This window comes from Podarcis raffonei, chromosome Z, assembly GCF_027172205.1.
Source record: "Podarcis raffonei isolate rPodRaf1 chromosome Z, rPodRaf1.pri, whole genome shotgun sequence".
Classification (NCBI taxonomy): domain Eukaryota; kingdom Metazoa; phylum Chordata; class Lepidosauria; order Squamata; family Lacertidae; genus Podarcis; species Podarcis raffonei.
This window is the reverse complement of record NC_070621.1, coordinates 10,554,528-10,579,047: the sequence shown is the minus strand read 5'-3', so window position 1 is coordinate 10,579,047 and position 24,520 is coordinate 10,554,528. Positions and strand designations below refer to the sequence as shown.

Genomic DNA, 24,520 nt, shown 5'->3' with positions numbered 1-24,520 from the left:
CAGCGGGAGGCCCCATTAGCTAAAGTGGTGCTTCAGATTAAGAACAGTTTCAGGTTAAGAATGGACCTCCGGAACGAATTAAGTACGTAACCAGAGGTACCACTATATATACATATATCTCCCCCCCCCATATATTCATAAGGCTCTACCCAAATATTATGATTTTTTTTGGTATGTTATTTTCAGTAATGTATGCATTTCTTACGCATACTTTCCACACATTTTTGTACACATTACTTGTCTGGAGAACGGCATTGCAAAACTCAGAGAAGGCTAAAATTCATAGGATGTCTGTTTTCCAGTTTACATACTGTTTTGCAAAGTGTGAATTAGGTAGGTTCTTTGTTTAGTGTGAACTAAATTAAATTTCTCCTCCAATCCTAGCCTTAATCAAACCTCCATGAATCCTCTAATTGGGTTCTCTCCCCAGCTAAAGAAACTATGCAGCAGAAGTAGGCAACAGTCAACCTGGCATCCTGAACTACAGTTTGCCTCAGTCACAGCCAGTATGGCCAATGGCCAGGGGTGATGGGAGAACTTTTCCAGGGCCCAGGCTGCCTTTCCTTGTTACCGGGTAACTTGGCCTTCAACAGGTAGAAATTAAGAGTCACCTGAAACCCTTTGATTAATCTCCCCACCCCCCCACCCCAGAAACAATAGCGACCATGTTTGTCAGAGTTGTAAGGAGGTAGGTCCTGGCAGCACAAATGAAGAAAGTTTACAATTAGTAGGAAAGGTATGTCTGGTCTTCATTCATCTGGATTTAAACATTTCTCAGAAGCTATATATCTGTTTGTTAGCATAAAATGCAAAGCATTCTTAATTTCTGGAAATACATACAGGCACTCAGAGGAAACCAAGAACATCTGGGCAAAACGCTATGCTGCTCATAGATCCATTCATTTTACTTTCTGTTTATTGTTCTGGACCTGATCTTTTAGGGCTTTGGCATAGCTGTCAAGCATCCCTTATTTGGCGGGACAGTCCCTTATCCCAGCACCATGTCCTGCTGCTGTCCCTTATTGATGATGTCCCTTAAATAAGCTACTGAAGGTAATGGGGCCCTTTCTATGTCCAGCTGTCCTTTATCAACAACAAATTGTTGCTTTTTTGTGTTGAATATATGCTATATGGTAATTTATGGACCTAATAGGTATCTAAAGCCATTTGCACGCAACAAAATATGTATTTCATCAAAGTAATTGTTGATCCCTTATTTTGGCTGGTGATCCCTTATTTTCAAGGCTGCTGGTCCCTTATTTTCAAATCTGTAAGTTGACAGCTATGGGCTTTGGGATTTTGAATTTGGGGAGCAGGGAGTGTGGATCTGGATGTTCATCACCTAATCCCAGGAAATAAAAGCTATTTTTGCCCTAGCATCAAGGAAGGCCAAACATTAGATCAGTAATTCGGGGATGAAACAATATAGCCACGTAGTACAGTCCTTCTGCCACTGGGTTACTTCTAAGGCTGGACAAATCTGTCCATTTCTCTCAATTTTTCATTTTCTTCCAATTGTGAGTTTAGTTCTTCACTTTTCCACATCAGTCTGTGAATTCTTATTTTTTTAGCCACAAAAGTCAGAGAAGTGCAATTTTTTTAGGGACTACTGTATTTTTAGTTCATATACTATTTATGTATTTATTGCATTTATAGCCACCCTTTTCTCCAAGGAGCTCAGTGTGGCATATTTGGTTCCCCCTAGTTCCTATCTATCCTTACAATAACCCTGTGAGGTAGGTTAGGCTGAGAGGCAGGGACTGCCTCAAGTGAACTTGAACTTGGCTGAGGGGGGAGTTGAAGCCTGGTCTTGGTCCAACACATCATCATCATCGCCATTGATTTACTAATCCCCTTCTAAACAGCCATCTCAAGGTGATTTACAGACAAGATAATTTTTAAAATATTAAAAACACAAGAACAACGAATACATTTAAAACAATAGTAAATCCATAACAAGTGGACACTTGTGGTAAAGATCTATTTAATCCAGCTGGGAAAACCTATTAGAACAAAAATGTCTGCAATTCCCACCCCCTCCGCCCCCAGAAAGTGCAGAAAGCAGGTGTCTGTTGTATCTTTATGAGAATGCTATTCAACAGAACAGGGATGCGGGTGGTACTGTGGGTTAAACCACAGAGCCTAGGACTTGCTGATCAGAAGGTTGGCGGTTCGAATCCCCACGACAGGGTGAGCTCCCATTGCTCAGTCCCTGCTCCTGCCAACCTAGCAGTTCGAAAGCACGTCAAAGTGCAAGTAGATAAAGGTAAAGCGGGAAGGTAAATGGTGTTTCCGTGTGCTGCTCTAGTTCACCAGAAGCGGCTTAGTCATGCTGGCCACATGACCCAGAAGCTGTACGCCGGCTCCCTCGGCCAGTAAAGCGAGATGAGCTCCACAACCCCAGAGTCGGGCATGACTGGACCTAACGAGCAGAGGTCCCTTTACCTTTATTCAACAGAACAGGGGCAGCTACATTAACCCTGACACCACATAGATTCACCTTTAAGTGTGAACCGGAACAAATTTTCCACCCACTCCATGCCGCTTCAGAAGGAAAATGTGTGTGTGGTGGGTGGGTGAAGGTTGGCTTGAAGGTACAAGTGTGTATGAAGCCTTATTGTGGAATCCCTTACCAGAAAGAAAAGGACTCGCCTAACCTTCTCGCTGGTCCATTTCACATGTGTACTGAACTATGCATTCACAAATTGCACACATATTGGCTTTGTTCATAAATTCACCTAGAGCTGGGAAAAGGTTCAGGAAAGGGCAACCAAAATGATGAAGGGCGTGGAGCAACTCCCCTGTGACGAAAGGTTGCACGATTTGGAGATTTCAAGTTCAGAGAAAATGCAGGTAAGAGGTGACATGACAGAAGGTCATAAAATTATGCCTGGCACAGAGGAGAGTTTTTACTTCCCTCTCTCATAGGGCTAGAACTCATGGGCATCCAACAAAGCTGAATGTTGGAAGACTCAGGGCAGAGAAAAGGACTTCTTCACATAGCACATAGTTAAACTATGGATCTCACCCCCCCCCCAAGGAGGCAATGATGGTTGCCAGCTTGGATGGGTTTGAAAGAGGAATGCATAAATTCCTGGAGGATAAGGCTGTCAGTGGCTTCCAGCCAAAATGGCTATGCTTAGCCTCCACTCTCTCTTTTTTCTTTTCCCATTTTTTAAAATTAATTTTCCAAAATTCTAAACTAACAAACAAACCTAGATCATAACTGTACTTAATCCAATCTTACTAACATTGTTAAGTGACTTCCTCAAATGCCCTTGACTGAATTTCAATATATATCATTGTAACGGTTTTCCAAAACAGAATCTCATAAAATTTACTTAATCCTCTTAACATCTTTGCTTCTTTTCATCTTTGCTTTAAACATAATAGTCTATAACTTCACATATTTAAATCCATAGCCTGTCTATTTTTTGCAAGTATTTCTGATTAATTTATCTTAGCATATTTAAGTAAATAATCTTTGAAGTTCTTCCATTCTTCCTGGTGCTCCTCCTCCTTCTGGTCACGGACTCTTCCGGTCAGGTCGGCTAGCTCCGAAAAGTCCATCATCTTCATCTGCCATTCCTCCACTGTTGGTACTTCTTGTGTTTTCCAGTTCTTGGCCTGTAAAATTCGAGCTGCAGTTGGGGTATACAAAAACAATCTAACATCTTTTTGGGGCAATTCCGAACCTGTTATTCCAAGAAGAAAAGCCTCTGGTTTCTTAACAAGTGTATATTTCAACATTTTTTTCAATTCATTATAAATCTTCTCCCAGAAGTCTTTCACCTTGGGACAGGTCCACCACATATGGTAAAAGGTACCCTCCTTTTCTTTACATTTCCAGCATAGATTATCACTGTTGTGATAAATATTTGCTAATTTTACAGGGGTTAAGTACCATCTATACATCATTTTCGTAGTATTTTCCTTTAACACCGTACATGCAGTGAACTTGACCCCTTTCCTCCACAGCCTTTCCCAATCCTCAAACAATATGTTATGTCCCACATCTCTTGCCCAATCTATCATCACAGATTTAACTTGTTCATCCTTTGTATGCCACTCCAACAATAAATTATACATTTAGGCAAATTTTTAACTTTAGAATCCAACAACTCCGTTTCCAGTTTGGTTTTTTCTGATGCAAAACCATTTTTCTTATCTAATTTATTAGCCTCCACTCTCAGAGGCAGCAACGCTTCTGGAAACCCAAGGAGGGCAGAGTGGCAAGGAGAGCCAGTGTGGTGTAGTGGTTAAGAGCGGTAGACTTGTAATCTGGGGAACCGGGTTCGCTTCCCCGCTCCTCCACATGCAGCTGCTGGGTGACCTTGGGCCAGTCACACTTCTTTGAAGTCTCTCAGCCCCACTCACCTCACAGAGTGTTTGTTGTGGGAGAGGAAGGGAAAGGAGAATGTTAGCCGCTTTGAGACTCCTTTGGGTAGTGATAAAGCGCGATATCAAATCCAAATCCAAACTCTTCTGCTCTTGTGCATGGGTTGTCCTTTGAGGGTTTCCCAGAGGCATCTTGTTGGTCACTGTGAGAATGAGATACTGGACCAGATGAGCCATTGGTCTCATTCAGCCAACCCTTCTTATGTGGAGGTCAGGGTTTGGCCAGTGGTGTGATTCCATTCTCCCCGCCGCCCCCCGCTGATTTGCCATCTTTCTATGTGTGTGGATAATTGTGACACAGGGACCTCATCTGCAGCTTGCTTCAGAATGCTTTGCATCTAATATTACCTACTGCAATTAGTCAGAGTGGAGAATGTTGACGACAGCAGGCCTTGCTCAAATGTCTGGCTTGGCTAAGGCACTGGACTTAGCTTTGCATTAACTGTCATTTTCTTCCAAAAATATAAACAGGCTTTTAAGCCGACTGGAAAATTACCTTAACTTTACAATCCGCAGACAAAGGTAGAAGTGTTCTAGCTGAACTCTCTCCCTCTCTCTCTCCCTCTCTCTCTCTCTCTCTCTCTCACTGTGTTTTTCTCTTTTTTAATGGAGTGGAGTCAACATTTATTTTCAGTTCTGTTTCCAAGCAATGGTTAAGTTCTCTATACCTTTCCAGAACAATTTATGACATCAAACACACACTGCATCCAAGTGCCTCTTTAGCCTGAAAGCGACATGCATGTAAGAACATCCAGCCTGCAATTAAGTTCGTTGTAAACAGCCTGAATTGTGTATTAAATTGGAGCATGTCGGTGTGGGAGGAATCCAACCGTAGACTCAGAGTACAGATGAGCTTTGCTTTACTGGAACTCATGTATGTTTCAAAGAAAGATGCTATTTGTTGCCTGTTGAAAGCCTGTTTCCTGGGAATAAATAAGGAGCAAAGACCAGACATAATATTTGTAGATCCACGGGGGCCATTTAAGAACATAAGAATATATCTGCTAATCATATTACATCCCCAACCAAGTACGCCACATAACCTCATATATCCTACAAGACAAGACGAAACAGTGGGTACACCTGGAGAAAGACATAATCGAAAATACCCCCACCACAGCATACCCATTCCTCCCAAAGAAACTAAGGAAAATCCCTATAACACAGGTTCACAGAGAACATGTTTAAAGCATGGAAGGAAGAAGCAGGAAAACTGTCCCCAACCCCATCCCCACTAATCCCCTGGCACACCACCCATTATTCCACTACACAGCACAAAACCTCCAGATAAAAACCTGGCAAGCCAAAGGCTTATATCACCTAGCAGACTTCTACAAAAATAACAAACCCATATCAACACAAGAAATACAAGAGAAACTAGGGGACACCCAAATGCCATGGCTTAACACACCACCAATTACATGCCGTCTTAAACAACCCAGTAGTAAAATCAGCAGCAACTAGGCCCTTGAGCACCTTCGAAAACCTCCTCCTAACAACAAGGGACATGGCAAAGGGATGGTATGCACAATACAGTGGTACCTCGGGTTACAGACGCTTCAGGTTACAGACGCTTCAGGTTACAGACTCCGCTAACCCAGAAAAATTACCTCGGGTTAAGAACTTTACTTCAGGATGAGAACAGAAATTGCGTGCTGGTAGCGCAGCAGCAGCGGGAGGCCCCATTAGCTAAAGTGGTACCTTAGGTTAAGAACAGTTTCAGGTTAAGAACGGACCTCCGGAACGAATTAAGTTCTTACCCCGAGGTACCACTGTATACAAAATACTGCTCCAAAATCCCACAAACCCCCTTGACATAATAAAAAAACAATGGGAGCATGACATAGGCTATGAGATTAACCCCACTCAATGGACCAGAATGTGGTCTAAACCTCCCTTTAAATCCATATCAGTGAAAAGAAAATAACTTACTCTGAAACTCACTTACAGATGGTACCTGTATACCATCTGCATACCATGGAAACTAGTCCTAATATGCCTAGGAACATCACCAAAATGCTGGAGAGGATGCACCTCCACAGGCACATACCTCCACATGTGGTGGGAATGTCCCAAAATCCAACTGTTCTGGACAACAATCATACAAGAAATATTCAAAATAACTAAGCAATTATTAGAAGTTACCCCAGAACTGACCCTACTAAACATCTTCCAATATAATAATGCTCACTCACATTAGAGAGCTCATAACCCACCTATTCTCACCAGCCAGAAGCATCATAGCCAGACGCTGGAGAGACCTGTCAGGAGGAAACATGGACCAATTGTATCAAATAGTATGGGGAACAGCCTTACTAGAAAAACTAACCAATAAACTGAAACTGACACGGTGACAATAGAAGAGGATGCCTTCACCCCAGTATGGTTCCCCTTTATCACATACGCAGCCCAACAAGACAACAGTAAGAATCTTCCAACAGCATATGAATCAATCTGGCTGATTGAAAAATACACACATGCACACACCCTACTCACACACAAAAACAAATCTCACTACCGCCAACCAAAGACAACCAACCACACCCTAAGCCACTCCCAACATCTCTCACCACTGAGGAAATACAACAAGTGAATAGGAAGAGAACCCACACAAGTGACACTGACACAAAACCCCACACATACACTAAGTAGAAGAATAGAAGCATAACCACCTGACCCCACCCCACTCACCATTCCCCACTCCCCTCTTCCTCCTCTCTTCTTCCCAACCTAATACAGCATGCAACGCTAATGCCACACAACAAATGAAACTGATCTGTAGAAAACACAACTTGAAAAAAGAGACAATGCATGAATTTTTGTAAACTAAAAAATATTTAATAAAAATATATTTTAAAAAGAAGATACCTGCTAGATAAGGCCAAAGGACCAGCCAATACAACTTCCTGTTTGTCCACAGTAGCCAATCAGATACATCTGGCCCCAGCAACTTGTATTTAAAGGCAGAATGCCTCTGAGCCTGGAGGTTCCATACAGCCACCATGACCAACTTTTACCTATTGCCTATGAGTAAGAGCAAGTTAAAAGATGCCTGCTTCTTGGGAGAAAAGCAATGACAAACCTAGACAGCATCTTAAAAAGCAGAGATATCACCTTGCCAACAAAGGTCCGTATAGTAAAAGCTATGGTTTTCCCAGTAGTGATGTATGGAAGTGAGAGCTGGACCATAAAGAAGGCTGATGGTCGAATAATTGATGCTTTTGAATTATGGTGCTGGAGGAGACTCTTGAGAGTCCCATGGACTGCAAGAAGATCAAACCTATCCATTCTGAAGGAAATCAGCCCTGAGGGCTCACTGGAAGGACAGATCGTGAAGCTGAGGCTCCAATACTTTGGCCACCTGATGAGAAGAGAAGACTCCCTGGAAAAGACCCTGATGTTGGGAAAGATGGAGGCCACAAGGAGAAGGGGACGACAGAGGACGAGATGGTTGGATAATGTTCTCGAAGCTACCAGCATGAGTTTGACCAAACTGCGGGAGGCAGTGGAAGACAGGAGTGCCTGGCGTGCTCTGGTCCATGGGGTCATGAAGAGTCGGACACGACTAAACGACTAAACAACAACAACAACAATATTACTTTTGTAATACAATTCGGTATGAAAAACAAAAATAAAAAATATGAAGGGAGTGATGCAAGGTCCATGAAGTATGACACAAAACCATTCCAATCTGCACACAAGAACTTCCAAACAGGTGGGTGACAGGTGTAATCTCAGAAATAGGCTTTCCCTCGGTTCTTTTTCTCACATAAGAGGCAATACATTTTCTCTGAGGATGCCTTTCCCTAAGATGTGGATAACCTAAGAAATGAAGAAGCATTGGCTTTATTTTTCTGCACACTTATGCCTATCCCTCTTCGAAAGTACGTCAAAGTGCAAGTAGATAAATAGGTACCACTCTGGCAGGAAGGTAAACGGTATTTCTGTGCACTGCTCTAGTTCACCAAAAGCAGCTTAGTCATGCTGGCCACATGACCCAGAAGCTGTACACCGGCTCCCTCGGCCAATAAAGTAAGATGAGCACCGCAACCCCAGAGTCATCTGCGACTGGACCTAATGGTCAGGGGTCCCTTTACCTTTACCTAAATAGAGTACAGTGAAGGGACCTGCTTGATATCAATAAACAGGGAGATCCAAAGTGTAGGTGCTGCCATACCAAAGATTGGTTTCTTACAAGTGTAGAATGAGTATTACTTGGCACCTGTAATAATCCCAGTTCTGCAGAACTAAGTGGTCAAGTGGGCACATATGGGATAAGGCAATCTTGCAGGTAAAGTGGTTGCTTTGCATGCTAATAGCAACACCTTGGACCTGGCTTGCTGGCCTCAGCAACCAGCGCAGGTCATTGAGCAGAGGAGTTATATGCAGACAGGGTATCCCTCCTATCAGCAACTATTCTGCAGCATTCTGCACTAACTGCAGCTTCCAAATCAATCACAAATGAAACACCACACAGAGAGTACTTCAGTAAACTACTTCATTATGACAGAAAGGTGGAATATATATATTAAACTCTGCTAAATCGAACTAAGCTATTAAAAACAAACCATGTGGAATGCTTTCAATTTGGGGTTCTACCCCCCCCCCCATGTTGTCTGGTGAGCTGTTTGCTCCACTTACCTGATAGCAGGGGCTGGAGAGCATGGAGGATGAAGATCACCCTCTGTACGTCCCACCCCCTGGCGCACCAGTGCTCTCCCATCCGGGGGGGGGGGGGGGCTGGATGAGCACCTCCCATAATGGGAACAAGACTTTCCCCCTCTTCTGTGGTTTCCAGGGGGAAACCATGACTGTTTAAAGTGGCATGATAGTGCTTAAAATTTATAGTGCAGGTGGGGCTGTCATCTCTAGCCAAGGTGTGAACACCTTTAATAAGGTTAAAGCAGAGTTACAGTTGTACTCCATGGAATAAGAAGATTGTGAGTCGAGACCCCGCCCCCGCATGGAGATAAAATAAGACACATGGACACAAGTATTTTAGGTTAATGGGCTAAAAAGGCCACAACTTTATTGCTTACAGAATGTGAGTGGTAATGGCTTAGGCATTGGATTGAACAGACTATACTTGACTCCTGCCCACTCTGCCGGGAGTCACACAAGGGTTAACAACCTGTAGAGAGAGCTTGTTGATGCAAATCAACTGGAAGCTTTCCCCTAGAGCAGGGGTGGCCAACTCCCAAGAGACTGCGATCTACTCACAGACTTAAAAACTAGCAGTGTTGAGCCTGTTTTTTAGGGGTGCAGGGCAATCTTGTTGAGCTTTTATTGGGGGAGCCAAAGTTGTTGAGCTTCTTTGAGCCTTCATCACATTGATACCTAAGTCAGAATCTGAAAAGACTCAGCTTAAAAACTACCGTCCCATTTCACTCCTAAATGTGGATTACAAAATATTTGCAGACATTTTGGCAAATAGACTTAAAAAAGTCTTAAATGAAGTAATTCATAAAGACCAAGCTGGCTTTCTCCCTGGTAGACATTTATATGAGAACACTAGAAACATCATTGACATTTTAGAACTTTTGCAGACTAACAGGAACACAAGGGCGGTGTTAATCTTTATTGATGCGGAGAAAGCATTTGACAATATATCTTGGATGTTTATGAAGAAGAACTTGGAGGGGATGGGAGTGGGACGGGGGTTTGAGAATGGATTATATGCAATCTATTCAGAACAAAAAGCTAAATTAATAGTGAACAATGTGGTGACGGAGGAATTTAAAATTGAAAAAGGGACACGACAAGGGTGCCCTCTATCCCCTCTGTTATTTATTTCAGTCCTGGAGGTGCTATTGAATATGATCAGAGAGGACCGGTTGGTACAAGGGATAGAGGTCGGAGTGAAACAATATAAACTGAAAGCTTTTGCAGATGATCTAGTTTTGACACTGCAGGAGCCAGAATCCAGTACAAAAAGAGTTCTCGAACTTATATCTGAATTTGGTCGGGTGGCGGGATTTAGGTTGAATAAACAAAAAACTAAGGTTCTGACCAAAAATTTAACAATTACAGAAACAGAGGGGTTTCAGAGAGAAACAGAACTGAATGTGGTTAAAAAAGTGAAATACCTTGGGATCTATTTGTCCTCGAAGAATTTGAATTTATTTAAGGATAATTATGAGAAATGTTGGTTGGAAGTTAAAAAGGATTTAGAAATTTGGTCAAGATTGAAACTTTCCTTGTTGGGAAGAATTGCAGCTATAAAAATGAATGTGTTGCCGAAAATGTTATTTTTGTTTCAAACCTTACAGATCGTGGACAGAGTGGATTGCTTTGGAAAATGGCAGAAGGATATATCTAGATTTATCTGGCAGGGCAAAAAGCCCCGAATAAAGTTTAAAATATTAACAGATTCGAAAGAAAGAGGGGGGTTTGCCCTGCCGGACTTGAGGTTGTATTATGAAGCTGCAGCCTTCTGCTGGCTGAAAGATTGGTTTTTGTTGGAAAACACCGATGTCCTAGATCTGGAAGGTTTTAATAATGCTTTTGGATGGCACGCATACCTATGGTACGACAAGGTTAAAGCACATAAATTGTTTAAAAGCCACATTGTCAGAAAAGCAATTTTTGCAGTCTGGATGAAATATAAAGACTTACTAGAGAGTAAAACTCCGAGGTGGCTATCACCAGTGGAGGCCAAGGCCCGAAAAAGACCCAATATGGAGGCCTATTGGCCGAAATATTGGGAATTGACTGAAAAAATTGGAGACAATTGGAAGTTGCAGAGCCAGGATAAACTAAAAAATAAGGTGCGAGATTGGCTACATTATGCTCAAATTCAAGAGGTTTTCAAAATGGACAAAAAAGTTGGTTTCCAGGTGGAGAAGTCGAAACTAGAGACAGAATTGTTAGAACCAAAAACAAAGCTGTTATCTAGAATGTATAACTTGCTGCTTATGTGGAATTTACAGGATGAGACAGTTAAATCTGCTATGATTAAATGGGCACAGGATGTTGGACACAACATTATGTTTGAAGACTGGGAAAGGTTATGGAACACCGGAATGAAATTCACGGCCAGTACGGCCTTGAAGGAAAACATTATGAAAATGATATACCGGTGGTACATGACCCCAGTCAAGTTAGCTAAGATACATCACCTGTCTGACAATAAATGTTGGAAGTGTAAGGAAGCAGAGGGGACTTTCTTTCACCTCTGGTGGACATGCCCAAAGGTTAAGGCTTTCTGGGAAATGATTTACAATGAGTTGAAAAAGGTATTTAGGTATACCTTTCCCAAGAAACCAGAGGCCTTCCTGTTGGGCATGGTAGACCAGAAAGTGTTAAAGAAGGACAGAACTTTGTTTATGTATGCCAGTACAGCAGCAAGAATACTCATCGCAAAGAACTGGAAGACACAAGATCTACCCACGCTGGAGGAATGGCAGATGCAGCTGATGGACTACATGGAGATAGCTGAACTGACCGGCAGAATCCGAGATTTGGATGTAGATACAATTGAGGTGGACTGGAAAAAGTTTAAAGACTACTTGCAAAAGTATTACAAACTGTATGAATCTTAAGACGGTGCATGATTTGGAAATGATACGCTTTAGCAATTATGATTAAGTAAATAGTAAACTAAGTGATAAAAGAGAAAAGGAGATAATATGAAATTGAACATGTTACGTTTATTTTAAAGGTATAAAAATCGTGACATAATACATTGAATATAGATACATAACATGTAAAAGTTACAATAAGGTATGACATAAGGTAACAAATTGCTGACATTGTTAATATAAAGAACGCAGAATCGGAAGGGGTGGGGAAGTCCAAGTTGGGATTTTTGTTAAAAAAAAAAAAAAATGGTTTCTTGTAAACTCCTTATTTGTTTGTAATGTATAAAATTTGGAAAGAAACGTAATAAAAAATATTATAAAAAAAAAAAAACAAAGTTGTTGAGCTTCTTTGGTGGGGGGGAGCCACTGATCTACCAGTGATCTACCACAGGCGTCCAGTGATCTACCAGTAGATCACGATCTACCTGTTGGATGTGCCTGCCCTAGAGTCACCGGGGGGTCGTGCCATGGCCCTAGCCACCACCTGGGCAGGAACAGGAACCATGACTGCCGGATTGCTGTAATGGAATACCCTTCAAAGGGAGGGGTAGATGATGGCCACAACCTCCCCTCCGACACGCAATGCATCCTGGGGAGAAAGCAGTAAAGACCTGATGAAGAGAGCACAGCAGAGGTTATATTTTCTGGGAATCCTCCAGAAAAATAATGTCTCAAAGGACTTGTTGGTGACATTTTACCATTGTACTGTGGAGAGCATATTAATTTATGGTCTGTGTGTGTGGTTTGGGAGCTGCGCGGTCAGGGGAAAAACAATGTGGTCCAGGGTTGTAAAGACTGCAGAGAGAATAATTGGGTGCCCTCTTCCCACCTTGGGTCAAATCTATGCTTTCAGGTGCTATAAGAAAGCTGCAGAGATAGTGCAGGATAGTATGCACCCCGGAAATGATCTCTTTCAGCTTCTGCCTTCTGGAAGAAGGTACAGGGTTATAAAGACTAAGACTAGCCATCTGAGAAACAATTTTTATCCAAATGTGATTAGGTTTTAAAGGCAGTGTAAGGTAGTCTCTGTGGGAGTATATTGTATTTAATTATGGAGGATCAGAGTTTTTAGGGGCTAACCAGGCTGGGATAGCTGGGATAGAGAGCCAGTGTGGTGTAGTGGTTAAGAGTGGTAGATTCGTAATCTGGGGAACTTGGTTCGCGTCTCCGCTCCTCCACATGCAGCTGCTGGGTGACCTTGGGCCGGTCACATTTCTCTGAAGTCTCTCAGCCCCACTCACCTCACAGAGTGTTTGTTGTGGGAGAGGAAGGGAAAGGAGAATGTTAGCCGCTTTGAGACTCCTTCGGGTAGTGATAAAGCGGGACATCAAATCTAAATCCAAACACTTGTTGGTTTTGAATGTCTGATGTAGATTTTTTCAATTTCGTTGTTCTGTATGGGACAATGACAACAAAGATTATCGTATTGTATTGTATCCTGTTCTTACAGCTAAATATCTCAGTGGGAAACCTGCAAGCAGGCCTGAGCACAAGAGCACTCTCCCTCTCAAAGGCTTCCAGCACCTGGTATTCAGAAGCATTACTGCCTCTGACAATGGGGGCAGAACACAGCCATCATGGCTTGTGGCCAAGGATAGCCTTGTCTTCCATGAATTTGTTCAGTCCTCCTTTTAAGCCATCCAAGTTGGTGGCCATCACTGCCTCCAGTGGGAGTGAGTTGCACAGTTTACCTGTGCAAAGGAGTGCTTTCTTTTACCCATCCCGAATCTTCCAATATCCAGCTTCATCAGATGTCCATAAGTTCTAGTGTCATGAGAGAAGAGGAGAACTTCTTTGTCAACTTTTCTGTGTCATTTATAATTTTATAAACTTCTATCATGCCACTAGTTACTTTCCTTTTCTCTAAAGGAAAAAGTCCCAAAATGCTGCAACCTTTCCTCACAGGAGAGTCAATTTGGTTGCCCTCTTCTGAATCTTTTCCAACTCTACAATAACATTTTTTGTTTCTTACACATTTTTATTGGTTTTTTTAACATATCGTTTCCAACAATCATTTAACATAACTTCTTATCTTATACAATATTTTAGACTTCCGTCAACCACTTCTGAAGATTTTCCGTTCTTTATCACTTGTTCTGCATTTCTTAATTTCTCTATTACTTTTAATTATCCTTAACCAATAATTCTCATCATAGTCTTTCTTGCAATATTTCAAATAGTTCTCCTTACGGAACTTCTTGCAGCCCTACTAGCGTAATCCGTTTATTACAATTGCTTTTCAAATAGTTCAAATATTTACTCCAGTCTTCTAAGAATCTCTAATTCCGCAGATTTCGAATCCTTCCTGCTAATTTGTCTAATTCTGCAAAGTCCATTAATTTTATTTGCCATTCTTCTTTCGTTGGTCATTCTTCTTGCTTCCATTTTTGTGCCATACAATAATGTTTTTGAGGCAAGGTAACCACAACTGTACGCAGTACTCCAAATGTTGTCATAGCATAGATTTGTATAAAGGCAAGTGGAACCAGTGAGCAATGGTACAAAAGGCTACTGAGCCCGATTATTACATTCTGTCTTCACAGTCAGAAGCAGTAATGCTCCTGAATGCCAGTAGCTGGAACCCGTAACATGGGACATTGCTCTTAGTACTCTTCTCACCTGTCACTTGCAGCAACTGGTATTCCCTGTTTAAGGAAGCTTTTAATATTTAATAAACTATTGTATTTTAATATTTTGTTGGAAGCCACCCAGAGTGGCTGGGTAAACCCAGCCAGATGGGCGGTGTATAAATAATAAATTATTATTATTATTATTATTATTATTATTATTATTATTTCTTTCTTGCTATGTAGGGCCCATCAGGGTACTTGTTAAAAACCTGTATTTTAAACATTATTTTGTTGATGCTCTTCTACACAGAACCCTTCAGCGCTTTCTGTAGGCCATGAAGGATGTGGACGCCTGTTCAAGGTAATGCTGCCATCCAGATGCTTTAATGGAATGTTTCAGGTTTGGTTGCAATCACACAATTGTAGATTTGTATAACATTTGCATAGTCTAATTTATATAGATGTACATTTAGATGTCATGACTAAATAAAAATGCAGTGCAGCTCCCTCTAGTGGGGAAGGCTGTGACCAGGTGACCTGTATGCCTGCCCAGTCTCTACCACTGCCCAGGTGCTCATTGCAATTGTTCAGCTCCAGTGCCCCCTTCTGCTCCCCCTTTGTAGGGTTCTTTATCTTTAAACTGGACTTGAACTGGAGACCTTTCAAACAGGGGGCTGTACACTGTGGGTTGGTGGACCCACTTGACCACTTGAAAGTGGTCAAGGTCAGAGCCAAAAATTAGTGGGCAGCCCTTCCCCCCTCTCTTCCCCCCCGTCTTTGACACCCCCTTCTCTTTCTCCAACATGCCAAAGAGGTATGTCTTTTTTAGGCAAAGTAGTGGCCAAGGGACGCAGGTGGCGCTGTGGGTTAAACCACAGAGCCTAGGACTTGCCGATCAGAAGGTTGGCGGTTCGAATCCCCGTGATGGGGTGAGCTCCCGTTACTCGGTCCCTGCTCCTGCCAACCTCACAGTTCAAAAGCACATCAAAGTGCAAGTAGATAAATAGGTACCGCTCCGGCGGGAAGGTAAATGGTGTTTCTGTGTGCTGCTCTGGTTCGCCAAAAGCGGCTTAATCATGCTGGCCACATGACCCGGAAGCTGTACGCCGGCTCCCTTGGCCAATAAAGCAAGATGAGCACTGCAACCCCAGAGTCAGCCACGACTGGACCTAATTGTCAGGGGTCCCCTTTACCCTTTACCTAGTGGCCAAGTACAATTCCTTCAGTGAAGGAGATATATTTATGCGGCTGAACTCTCCTGGAAGGAGAAAGCTGGTTGGGAAGTAAACCTTAACTTTCCCCCTTCCTGTGGGAGATTACTCCAACACTGTCACTGTCCATAGCTCTGAATGCTGGAGGAGAGCAAAGCTCCAATGTTGTTTCAGCAACAGTCAACCTTAGAAGCAAGCAGTTATGCCTCAATTGTATACTCTGCTTTTGCTGAAAGGTGCCTTTTCAGTTAAAGAGCATCTCTGCTGCAACAGTCTTTTACTCTGATGTAGCTGAGGAGACTCTGGTTGTATTACACCTTCTGTGATGGGAGTCCTCTGAGTCGGACGACTCCAGCACCATGGTCTCATCCTGCAGACTTGTCTCTAGGACTAGCCCTGTGTGCAGTTCTCTTCTGACTCCAGAGTCCTCAAACTCATCCTTAAGAGAAGGGAAATTGACTTCAGTCCAGTGTCATGACAACCAAGCCTTCTTACAAAGAAGCTGCAACTTCACTTCGGGAGGCAGTCTGAAGAAATGATCAGAGTTAGGAGGGGGGAGAAATTTGATTCAATTTGCATATAAAGGCAAAATTATCTAATTTATACTCATTGAAACAATCCATGAACTGGATCTTTGTATCCTCTGAATTTTGCAATTTACTTCTCCAGCCAAGTCATGCATACAGCAGAAAGCATGCACAAAATATAGACATTAGTACAAAACTGCATCGAATTATGGGAAATTGCTTGCAAAAATCTGTATGTTAGGATAAATTTGCATTAAAATTCTGACAAATATTTGCAATGCTCCCCCCCCCTTTTTAAACACCACTGAAAATATGGTGCAGGAATCTGGTAAATTGAACCTAAGATTGGTAAAATGAGAGGCTGTGAAAAACAAAAATGGACAGATTTGTCCATCCCTAGGTGCTCTGGGGTCCTGCCAGGGTTGTGTGGCCTTGGCAGCTGCCCTAGCAGGCTGGATGCTGGTTCCAGGCCTAATCAGCTGAGTGATTTCATCATTGTGGCTTTGTCATGGTGGCGTTGATGGTGCTCTGTTCCTTCCCAACAGGGGAATGCAGAAGATAGAAAAGAGCATGAGAAGTATACTGAGGGGACACACTTGATGCTATTGCTCCAGCATGTGAAACAGCTGAAGGCAAGCTTGCACCCTTCCTACTGCACACTTGATACGCACTTGATTGATTCCAATGTTCTGATGAGGTTCTTCTTGAGCATGAAACTGCAGGGGGCTTTGGCCACGGACTGTTCCTCCAGGCTCCCTCTGTGTGAGAGGGGGACGAAGGCTCGCAGGCACTCATGGACAGCCAATGGGGACTCCTTGCTGGAAGGCAAGCTGCAGGTCTTTGAGAACATTGAGTCTGTGCTGAGCAAGGAGATGGTTGCCTCTTGGCAGAAGATTGTGGCATTCCGGAGCCAGAGCAGCCTTGACCAGGATATGATCCGTGGCTTGGAGCTGAAGGTGAGTGGGTAGGGAAGGACTGTGGCTGGGTAGTGGGGAGCAGGGGCTCTGAATGCTTGGAAGAGGTCATAGGTTTGATCTGGGATTGAACCAGGGATCTTCAACATGCAAAGCTTTTCTGGGGATTCTGCAGCTGGGGTGCCACTTCTGAGAAGCCCCACTCTCCCCTTGCCTCAGATGGTGGAGGCAACCAAATGCATCCTCCACTGATCATCTTAACATATGGATAGGAACATATGGGAGCTTTATAAGTGGTCCTTCAAGTGCCCCAGTCCTGTGGAGAAGGCCTTTAAAGGTCAAGAGCAGCAGTTTGAACTGGGCCCAGAAAGGTGTGATATAATCGTAGAACTCATTGCTTGAGTGATGGCATCCTGCTTTGGCTTCAGTTTCCGAACATTGACTGACCTCTCCCAAACATAACCTACTGGATGATGTCTCCTGTGTTTGACAGGTGCAATGGGTGGGGAATGGGACAACAACCAGCAGCCTACCTGCACCTATTTAGCCTCTGGTACTCACATCCTCCATTCTCCCCCCTCCTTGCCCTGCTCAATAGGCTTGCATCTCTCAACCCAAAATAATAGTCTTATTTTCTCCAGCGATGCCTTCTGCAGAAAGATGCAGCTTTGAGCTGGTTGGAGCAGAGACTTCTGTCACCAGAGCAAGTGTCCTAGGATGGTGTCTTTCTGTGGAAGGCTATGGATGTGCATCAGAGGTGCTACGAAGATGTGTGCGGGAAGGTGTGTGGATTCATTCTCCCAGTAAGAATTTAACTTGTTGTGTGTGTTTGTGCAAATCCACACTGTACTTAAAGCACATCCTACATGCATTTGAAGCATCTGACTTCCCCCAAAGAATCCTGGGAACTATTTTAAGCTTTGTGCCCATTCTTCAGAGCTGTCTTTGTGGTGCTGCTGGAATTGTGCAGCAACCACCCTTGTATCCAGGCAGCTGGATCTCCCACTCTGGCTTGCTGTGTTTCCCTGCTTTGGCAGCCCTGTTTCTAGGCTGCTTCTGTGAGGGCTGGTTAAGTAGTGGCAGGAGGCATGGATAGGAAAAGTGGCTGCTCACTTGCCAGCAAAACTCTCTGGAGGGTCCCTAAGCAGGGGAACCCCAAACCACCCTGGTCTGAGCAAAAATGCAGGTGCTGTGAACAAAATTAGCAAGGCAGAAGACAGAGTGATTGGGTTAAGCAGCTGTTCAGCTTGGCTTCATAGCTCTGCCCCCCTGAATCCTAACAACTGTAGTTTAAGGGTGCTGGGCATTGTAGCTCTGTGCAGGGGGAAACTACAACTCCCAGGATTCTTTGCCTTAAATGTGTATTTGTATGCCATTTACAAGTATGATTAACAAGAAGAGACAACTGTTCCATCCATGATGTCACTTGCCCTTTGCAATTTTGGCATGTATTAAATACAGTGGTACCTCGGGTTAAGTCCTTAATTCGTTCCGGAGGTCCGTTCTTAACCTGAAACTGTTCTTAACCTGAGGTACCACTCCTGCTGCTGCCGCGCCGCCGGAGCATGATTTCTGTTCTCATCCTGAAGAAAAGATCTTAACCCGAGGTACTATTTCTGGGTTAGCAGAGTCTGTAACCTGAAGCATCTGTAACCTGAAGCGTATGTAACCCAAGGCACCACTGTACAAGATTTAAAACCATGTTGGAATATGCTACCTATTTACCATATTTATGCAAATCTAATGCACCACCAAATCTAATGCACACCCTAATTTTCATGACGTAATTCGACCACAAAAGGTGCACATTACATTTGCGTAAATATGGTAACCAGGGGCTACAGATAGTAGAGAAATTTGGTTTGATGTGCATTTTATTCAGAACCTATCTAATTTGCACACTTCCCAAAACAAATTTTAAACTGAAACGATGATCCCCTTCAAAATTCACACTTGTGAGTTTTGCAATGCAGTTCTCCAACTAAACATTTACACAAAAGCATATATTAGGAGAAAGTGTGCATTAAGATGCATGTAGTAGTGAAGATAACTGCAGAAATGCATCACCTTAGGAAATATTCCTTGCCCCCTCAACCCCCCCCAAAAACCCCCAACGCACCATGTGCATTATTAGGATATATCCACACTAAAAAAACCCAATCAGTTTTCATGAGGGCTTCACACATTGCCACCTGTGGCAGAAATGTGGAGAACTGAATTAAAAAGAGAGAGAAATAAATGAGAAAGTGAGAGAAGCTGAAACGGACAGATTCATCTATCCCTGCTTAGGGATGCTTTTTAGTTCATTGCACCCCCCCCCTTCTGCATTTCCCCCCAAGGAATTCAAAGTGGCACACATGGTTTTGCCCTCCTCATTTAATCCGCACAAAAACCCTGTTAGGAGGGTGAGGCTGAGGTGCAGTGACTGGCCCAGGGTCACCCAGTGATCTTCATGGGCAAATGGGGGATTTGAACCCTGGTCTCCGAGGTCCTGGTCTGACACTCTAGCCACTATGCCACACTGGCTCTGGGCTGTGGCCAATGCCAGTAGACCCACTGAATTTAATGGACACTAGTAACTTAGGGTTATTAATTTCAATGGGTCTACTCCAACTTAATTGGATTCAACTCAATGAGATCCGGAATAGGTGAGCTCTGGTTGCAGCCTGTCTCTATTTTTCATCTGAAGATGATATGTGTGACTTTTTGGTTGGTGCTTAACTCCCAACTTCTCCATCTTCAGCATTCTACACTTTGCAATATGGCGGCAAGCTCTGCATGAGGATTTACCTGAATGGTGAAGGGAGAAACACACCTCTCACTCTTTCTGGTGCTACTGCGGAACATGATGCTGTTCTGCAGTGGCCTTTTGTCCACAAGGTAAGGCTCCTTCCCTACCCCACCCCTGGACAACCTGACCCTACAGGGCACAGCTGGCACCAGGGATCAACATCATCTCCTGTTAGCCTGCTGCTGGTCCACAGAGCCTCCTGGCCCATATCACCTTCCGCCCTGTTGTTGAGGGTTAGAGGGAGGGTAGTAGGGGGCTGATACCCAGCGGAACTGGTACTGCAGAAGGCAGGGAGCACATTAGTAGGTGGTGCCAGAGCCACTGACAGACCAAGCAGAATAATCCTGGTCTTGCCCCCATCCTCTTCCTCTGGGTCTATAAGGGTAGAATCCAGTGGCAGACTTATTTAAGCAACAACAGAACAAGCAATTTGAGTCAAATCAATGCAACTCAAAATTGTGTTTACTAGACCCATTTTTAATAATAATAATAATTATTATTATAATTATAATTTTATTCATACCCCACCCTCCCCAGCCAAGGCCGGGCTCAGGGCGGCTAACAACCAATAATAATAATGAGTTGAATGAATACAACTTAAAAACAAGATTAAAATACAACATTAAAACATTAAAACAATTAAAATGCAGCCTCATCACAGGAGGAGAAAGGAAAAAGAAAGATGAGGAGGGAATCAAATTGACTCCAAGCCAAGGGCCTGGTGGAACAACTCTGCCTTACAGGCCCTGCGGAAAGAAATCAGATCCTGCAGGGCCCTGGTCTCATGAGGCAGAGCGTTCCATCAGGCCGGAGCCAGTGTTGAGAAGGCCCTGCCTCTGGTTGAGGTTAATCTAACTTCCTTAGGGCCTGGGACCTCTAGGGTGTTGCTATTTATGGACCTTAAGGTCCTCCGTGGGGTATACCGGGAGAGGTGGTCCCGTAGGTACGAGGGTCCTAGGCCATGAAGGGCTTTAAAGGTCAAAACCAGCACCTTAAATCTGACCCTGTACTCCACTGGGAGCCAGTGCAGCTGGAAAAGCACGGGGTGAATATGCTCCCATGGCAGGGATCCCGTGAGGAGCCTCGCTGCAGCATTCTGCACCCACTGGAGTTTCTGGGACAGCTTCAAGGGCAGCCCCGCGTAGAGCGAATTACAGTAGTCAAGCCTGGAGGTGACCGTCGCATGGATCACTGTGGCCAGGTCGCAATTTGCCCCTCCAGGATTAGGAGCCCTGAAGCTGAAGCTTCATTAGTTTTGTAGTAGACCCACCCCTGTCAATATCAAGACTAGGAGGAAGCTGATACCCAAGGCCACCCCTTGGACTGGTTGCAAGAAGCCATGCAGGTGGAGTCTGGCTGAGGGCAGGCTGAGATTGGTGAGACAGCACTGCTCTTACCCATATGAGGTAGTCGCTACTGAGTGGAGTACGATAATGGTCCTTAGCCCTTTGTCCCCTTTGTGCACAGAGGCAAATCTATCAATGTTGGTTCCTCACTTCCTTCCTGTTCAGCTTGTCACATCTTTGCACCAGTTTGCAATATTTTCCCCAAAAGAAATAAAGTTGTTACAGAAACCCTTCACATTTTAGAGCATTTTTTCCCTGCTAATATACACAAATCCCAGAGTGGTTTAACAATCAATCCCTTGTCCCAGGGAACTCTCTGAATTTCTAGCTAACAGTGCTTAACACCCTTAACAAACTACAGTTCTCAGGATTCTGTTGGAAGAGAGGCCATGGCTATTAATGCGATATCATAATGCTTTAAAAGCATAGCAGATGTGGCCCTGATAGCTGTTTACTAGCTCCAGGATCAGAGACAGCGTGGCTTTGAATACCGGCTGCTGCAGATCGTGAACACAAGAAGGTCATTCAGGTGTGGGTAGAAATCCAATTCACTTCGCATTATAATGCACTTTCCAGTACAATACCTGAACTGAAATACAGCTGTCCTTTGAACTCACATATCTCTGGATCATGTACAGCAGACCAATTGATGTGTACAAAAAAGAATATATGGGATGGAGGAGAGTGCATTAAAATGCACATATAAATGAAAAAAACAACCAAAAATGCATTATAGAAATTGCTCATGTTAGACAACATTGCCTGTATAAAAATGCATATGTTAGGAGAGATTGGTGTTAAAATGAGGACAGGTTTTCACAAGGTTTCCTTTCTTAAATTTACTTATTTATTACATTTACATGCTTCCTTTATCTTTCAAGGATCTCAGGGTGACTTACATGGTTCTTTCATCCACACAACAACCCTGTGATGTAGGTTAGGCTAAGAGACAGTGACTGGCCCAAGGGCACCCCATGAGCTTCATGGCTGAGTGGGGACTCAGGTCTTGATCTCCCAGGTCCTAGTCCAACACTCTAACCATTACACCACCACAAACTGTTGAAGGAATGTGGAGAACTGAATTTAGGACTAGATAGACGATAAATTGCAAGAAACTGAAATTGGCAGGTTCGTTATGCTTGAGTGCTGTTGCTCTCAGGTGCTGATTGCAGACTTGCCTGAGGCTTATTGTTAGCCTGAGAACAGGATGCTAGACTAGATAAATGGGTCTTAGGTCAGATCCAGCAGGGCTCTTCTTATGTTCCAGCTTCAATTGGACTGGATCATGTCCATAGTCCAGTACATTGCTTGAATAATCAATTTGAGTGTGATCTTGCTACAGCTTCCCTTGCCCCCCCCCCTTTTGCAGGAAAGTGTTCAGATGGGTTGTATTTAGCTTTAAAATGTTTCGTGCAGTCCTCCCCCACCTACTACCCAGCCTGCTTATCTTTCCATTTGCTGACCTTGAGATGTGTGGGAAAGGCGTCTTGTGCTTCTTGAATGAACACCTGATCATTGCATGCATTTACTTATCAACAAGTTTCTGTTTTGCCAGCCTCCCGTAATGGGGACCTAAATGGGCTCTGTGGGAACAGGAAACTAGGCTAGATGAGCGTTTGGCCTGATCTTTCAGGGCTCTTCTTATGCTCTCATTGTTACTTTATTAAAGGTGAGGAAACATTTGCAGAATTCATAGTTTAGAGAAAAGGGTAATCATATGAGGAGTACAAAATTATGCATGGTGTGGAGAAAATAGAGCAATATTTAATTCCTCTGTCATAACACTAAAAGGTAAAGGGACCCCGGACTATTAGGTCCAGTCGTGGCCGACTCTGGGGTCGCGGCGCTCATCTCGCTTTATTGGCCGAGGGAGCCAGCGTACAGCTTCCGGGTCATGTGGCCAGCATGACTAAGCCGCTTCTGGAGAACCAGAGCAGTGCACAAAAATCCCGTCGCGGGGATTCGAACCGCCGACCTTCGGATCGGCAAGTCCTAGGCTCTGTGGTTTAACCCACATAGACATCCAATGAAGCTGAGTGTTGGAGAATTCAGGACAGATGCAATAAAATATTTCTTCACACAGCACTATCAAATTCACTTGCACAAAAAGGCAGTGATGGCCACTAACCTGGACAGCTTTAAAAGAAGGTTAAGCAAATTCATTGAAGATAATGCTATCAGTGGCTACTAGCCATGTCTGATATGTTCTTCCCCCACTAACTGAGGCACTATGCCTCTGAAAAACAGTTGCTGTGCATCCCAAGTGGGGAGGATGCTCTTGCTTTCAGGTCCTGCTGTGAGCTCCTCATGAGTATCTGGGTGACCACTGTGAGATGAGAACAGAATGCTGGAGGAGATGGGACACTGGCCTGATCCAGAAGGCTTTTCTAAAGTAATTATATATCCCCGATCTAGCAGGGCTCCCCCCTCCCATTCCTATGATCTTACATTTGAGTTTGTTTTCCTTCCAACCTAACCTGTTCTTTGCTGTTTCACAGGTAACCTTTACATTACTTGGTCAGAATGATGGAGACCATCTTGTCAATACTCTCCACCCAGATCTAGAGTCTTCTTCCTTACAGAAGCCTGTGGCTGATATGAATGAGTCAGTTGGCTTCCCCAGGTTTGGTCCTTTGGCCAAACTACATTCTGTGAAACATGCCTATTTAAGAGAGGGCACTCTGTTCCTCAAGTGTGCTACAGAAGCCAGATCATGAAAAGTTCCTGAAAGCAGAGGCAGATGACAAAACCCATGGCTGGGGGACTGCATCAGAAACATATCAGGAGCTTAGGACTGATTTGCAACTGCAGTGGAGCTGATTTGCATGGCAAGAGAGCAGATTTGAGCACTGCAGTTACACTAACAGGGATGGTAGCAATGTGAAGCAATGTGCTTTGGGTTTCAAATAAAGTCGCTCAGATTCAGAAAGAGGTAGACTTCACCGTGGGAGCACGGCCAGGATAGGAGAGTGCTGGAGTCCTGTCTAGTCAAGTTGCATGGGATCAATTCCAATCTGTTACCTCCGAGGATGTGGACAGGCTGCTTGAACAAATGAAACCAACCACCTGTTTCCTTGATCCTAGCCTTATGGGAAGGGCTGGGGGATGCCTTATTGACCCTAATGGACCAGCCTCCACTGCTTACCTCAATCTCATACAGGGCTTCCAAGTGGCTTCCCATAA

General features: G+C 43.7%; 1 protein-coding gene across 1 annotated transcript; it reads left to right on the top strand.

The window, feature by feature from the left end:
- Positions 1-14,890: 14,890 nt before the first annotated feature.
- Positions 14,891-24,054, top strand: TRAF1 (TNF receptor associated factor 1). Its single transcript, XM_053374850.1, has 6 exons — positions 14,891-14,909; positions 15,172-15,272; positions 16,832-17,242; positions 17,799-17,982; positions 19,944-20,080; positions 23,836-24,054. Exons 1-6 carry the CDS (start codon positions 14,891-14,893, stop codon positions 24,052-24,054), a joined length of 1,071 nt encoding a protein of 356 aa, XP_053230825.1.
- Positions 24,055-24,520: the final 466 nt, after the last annotated feature.

Excerpts from the sequence above, each read along its gene's own strand:
- TRAF1 (XM_053374850.1), top strand. Across the intron at positions 15,273-16,831 it reads ACCACTTGAAAGTGGTCAAG|GGGAATGCAGAAGATAGAAA; the intron begins GTCAGAGCCAAA and ends CCTTCCCAACAG. Across the intron at positions 20,081-23,835 it reads AGTGGCCTTTTGTCCACAAG|GTAACCTTTACATTACTTGG; the intron begins GTAAGGCTCCTT and ends GCTGTTTCACAG.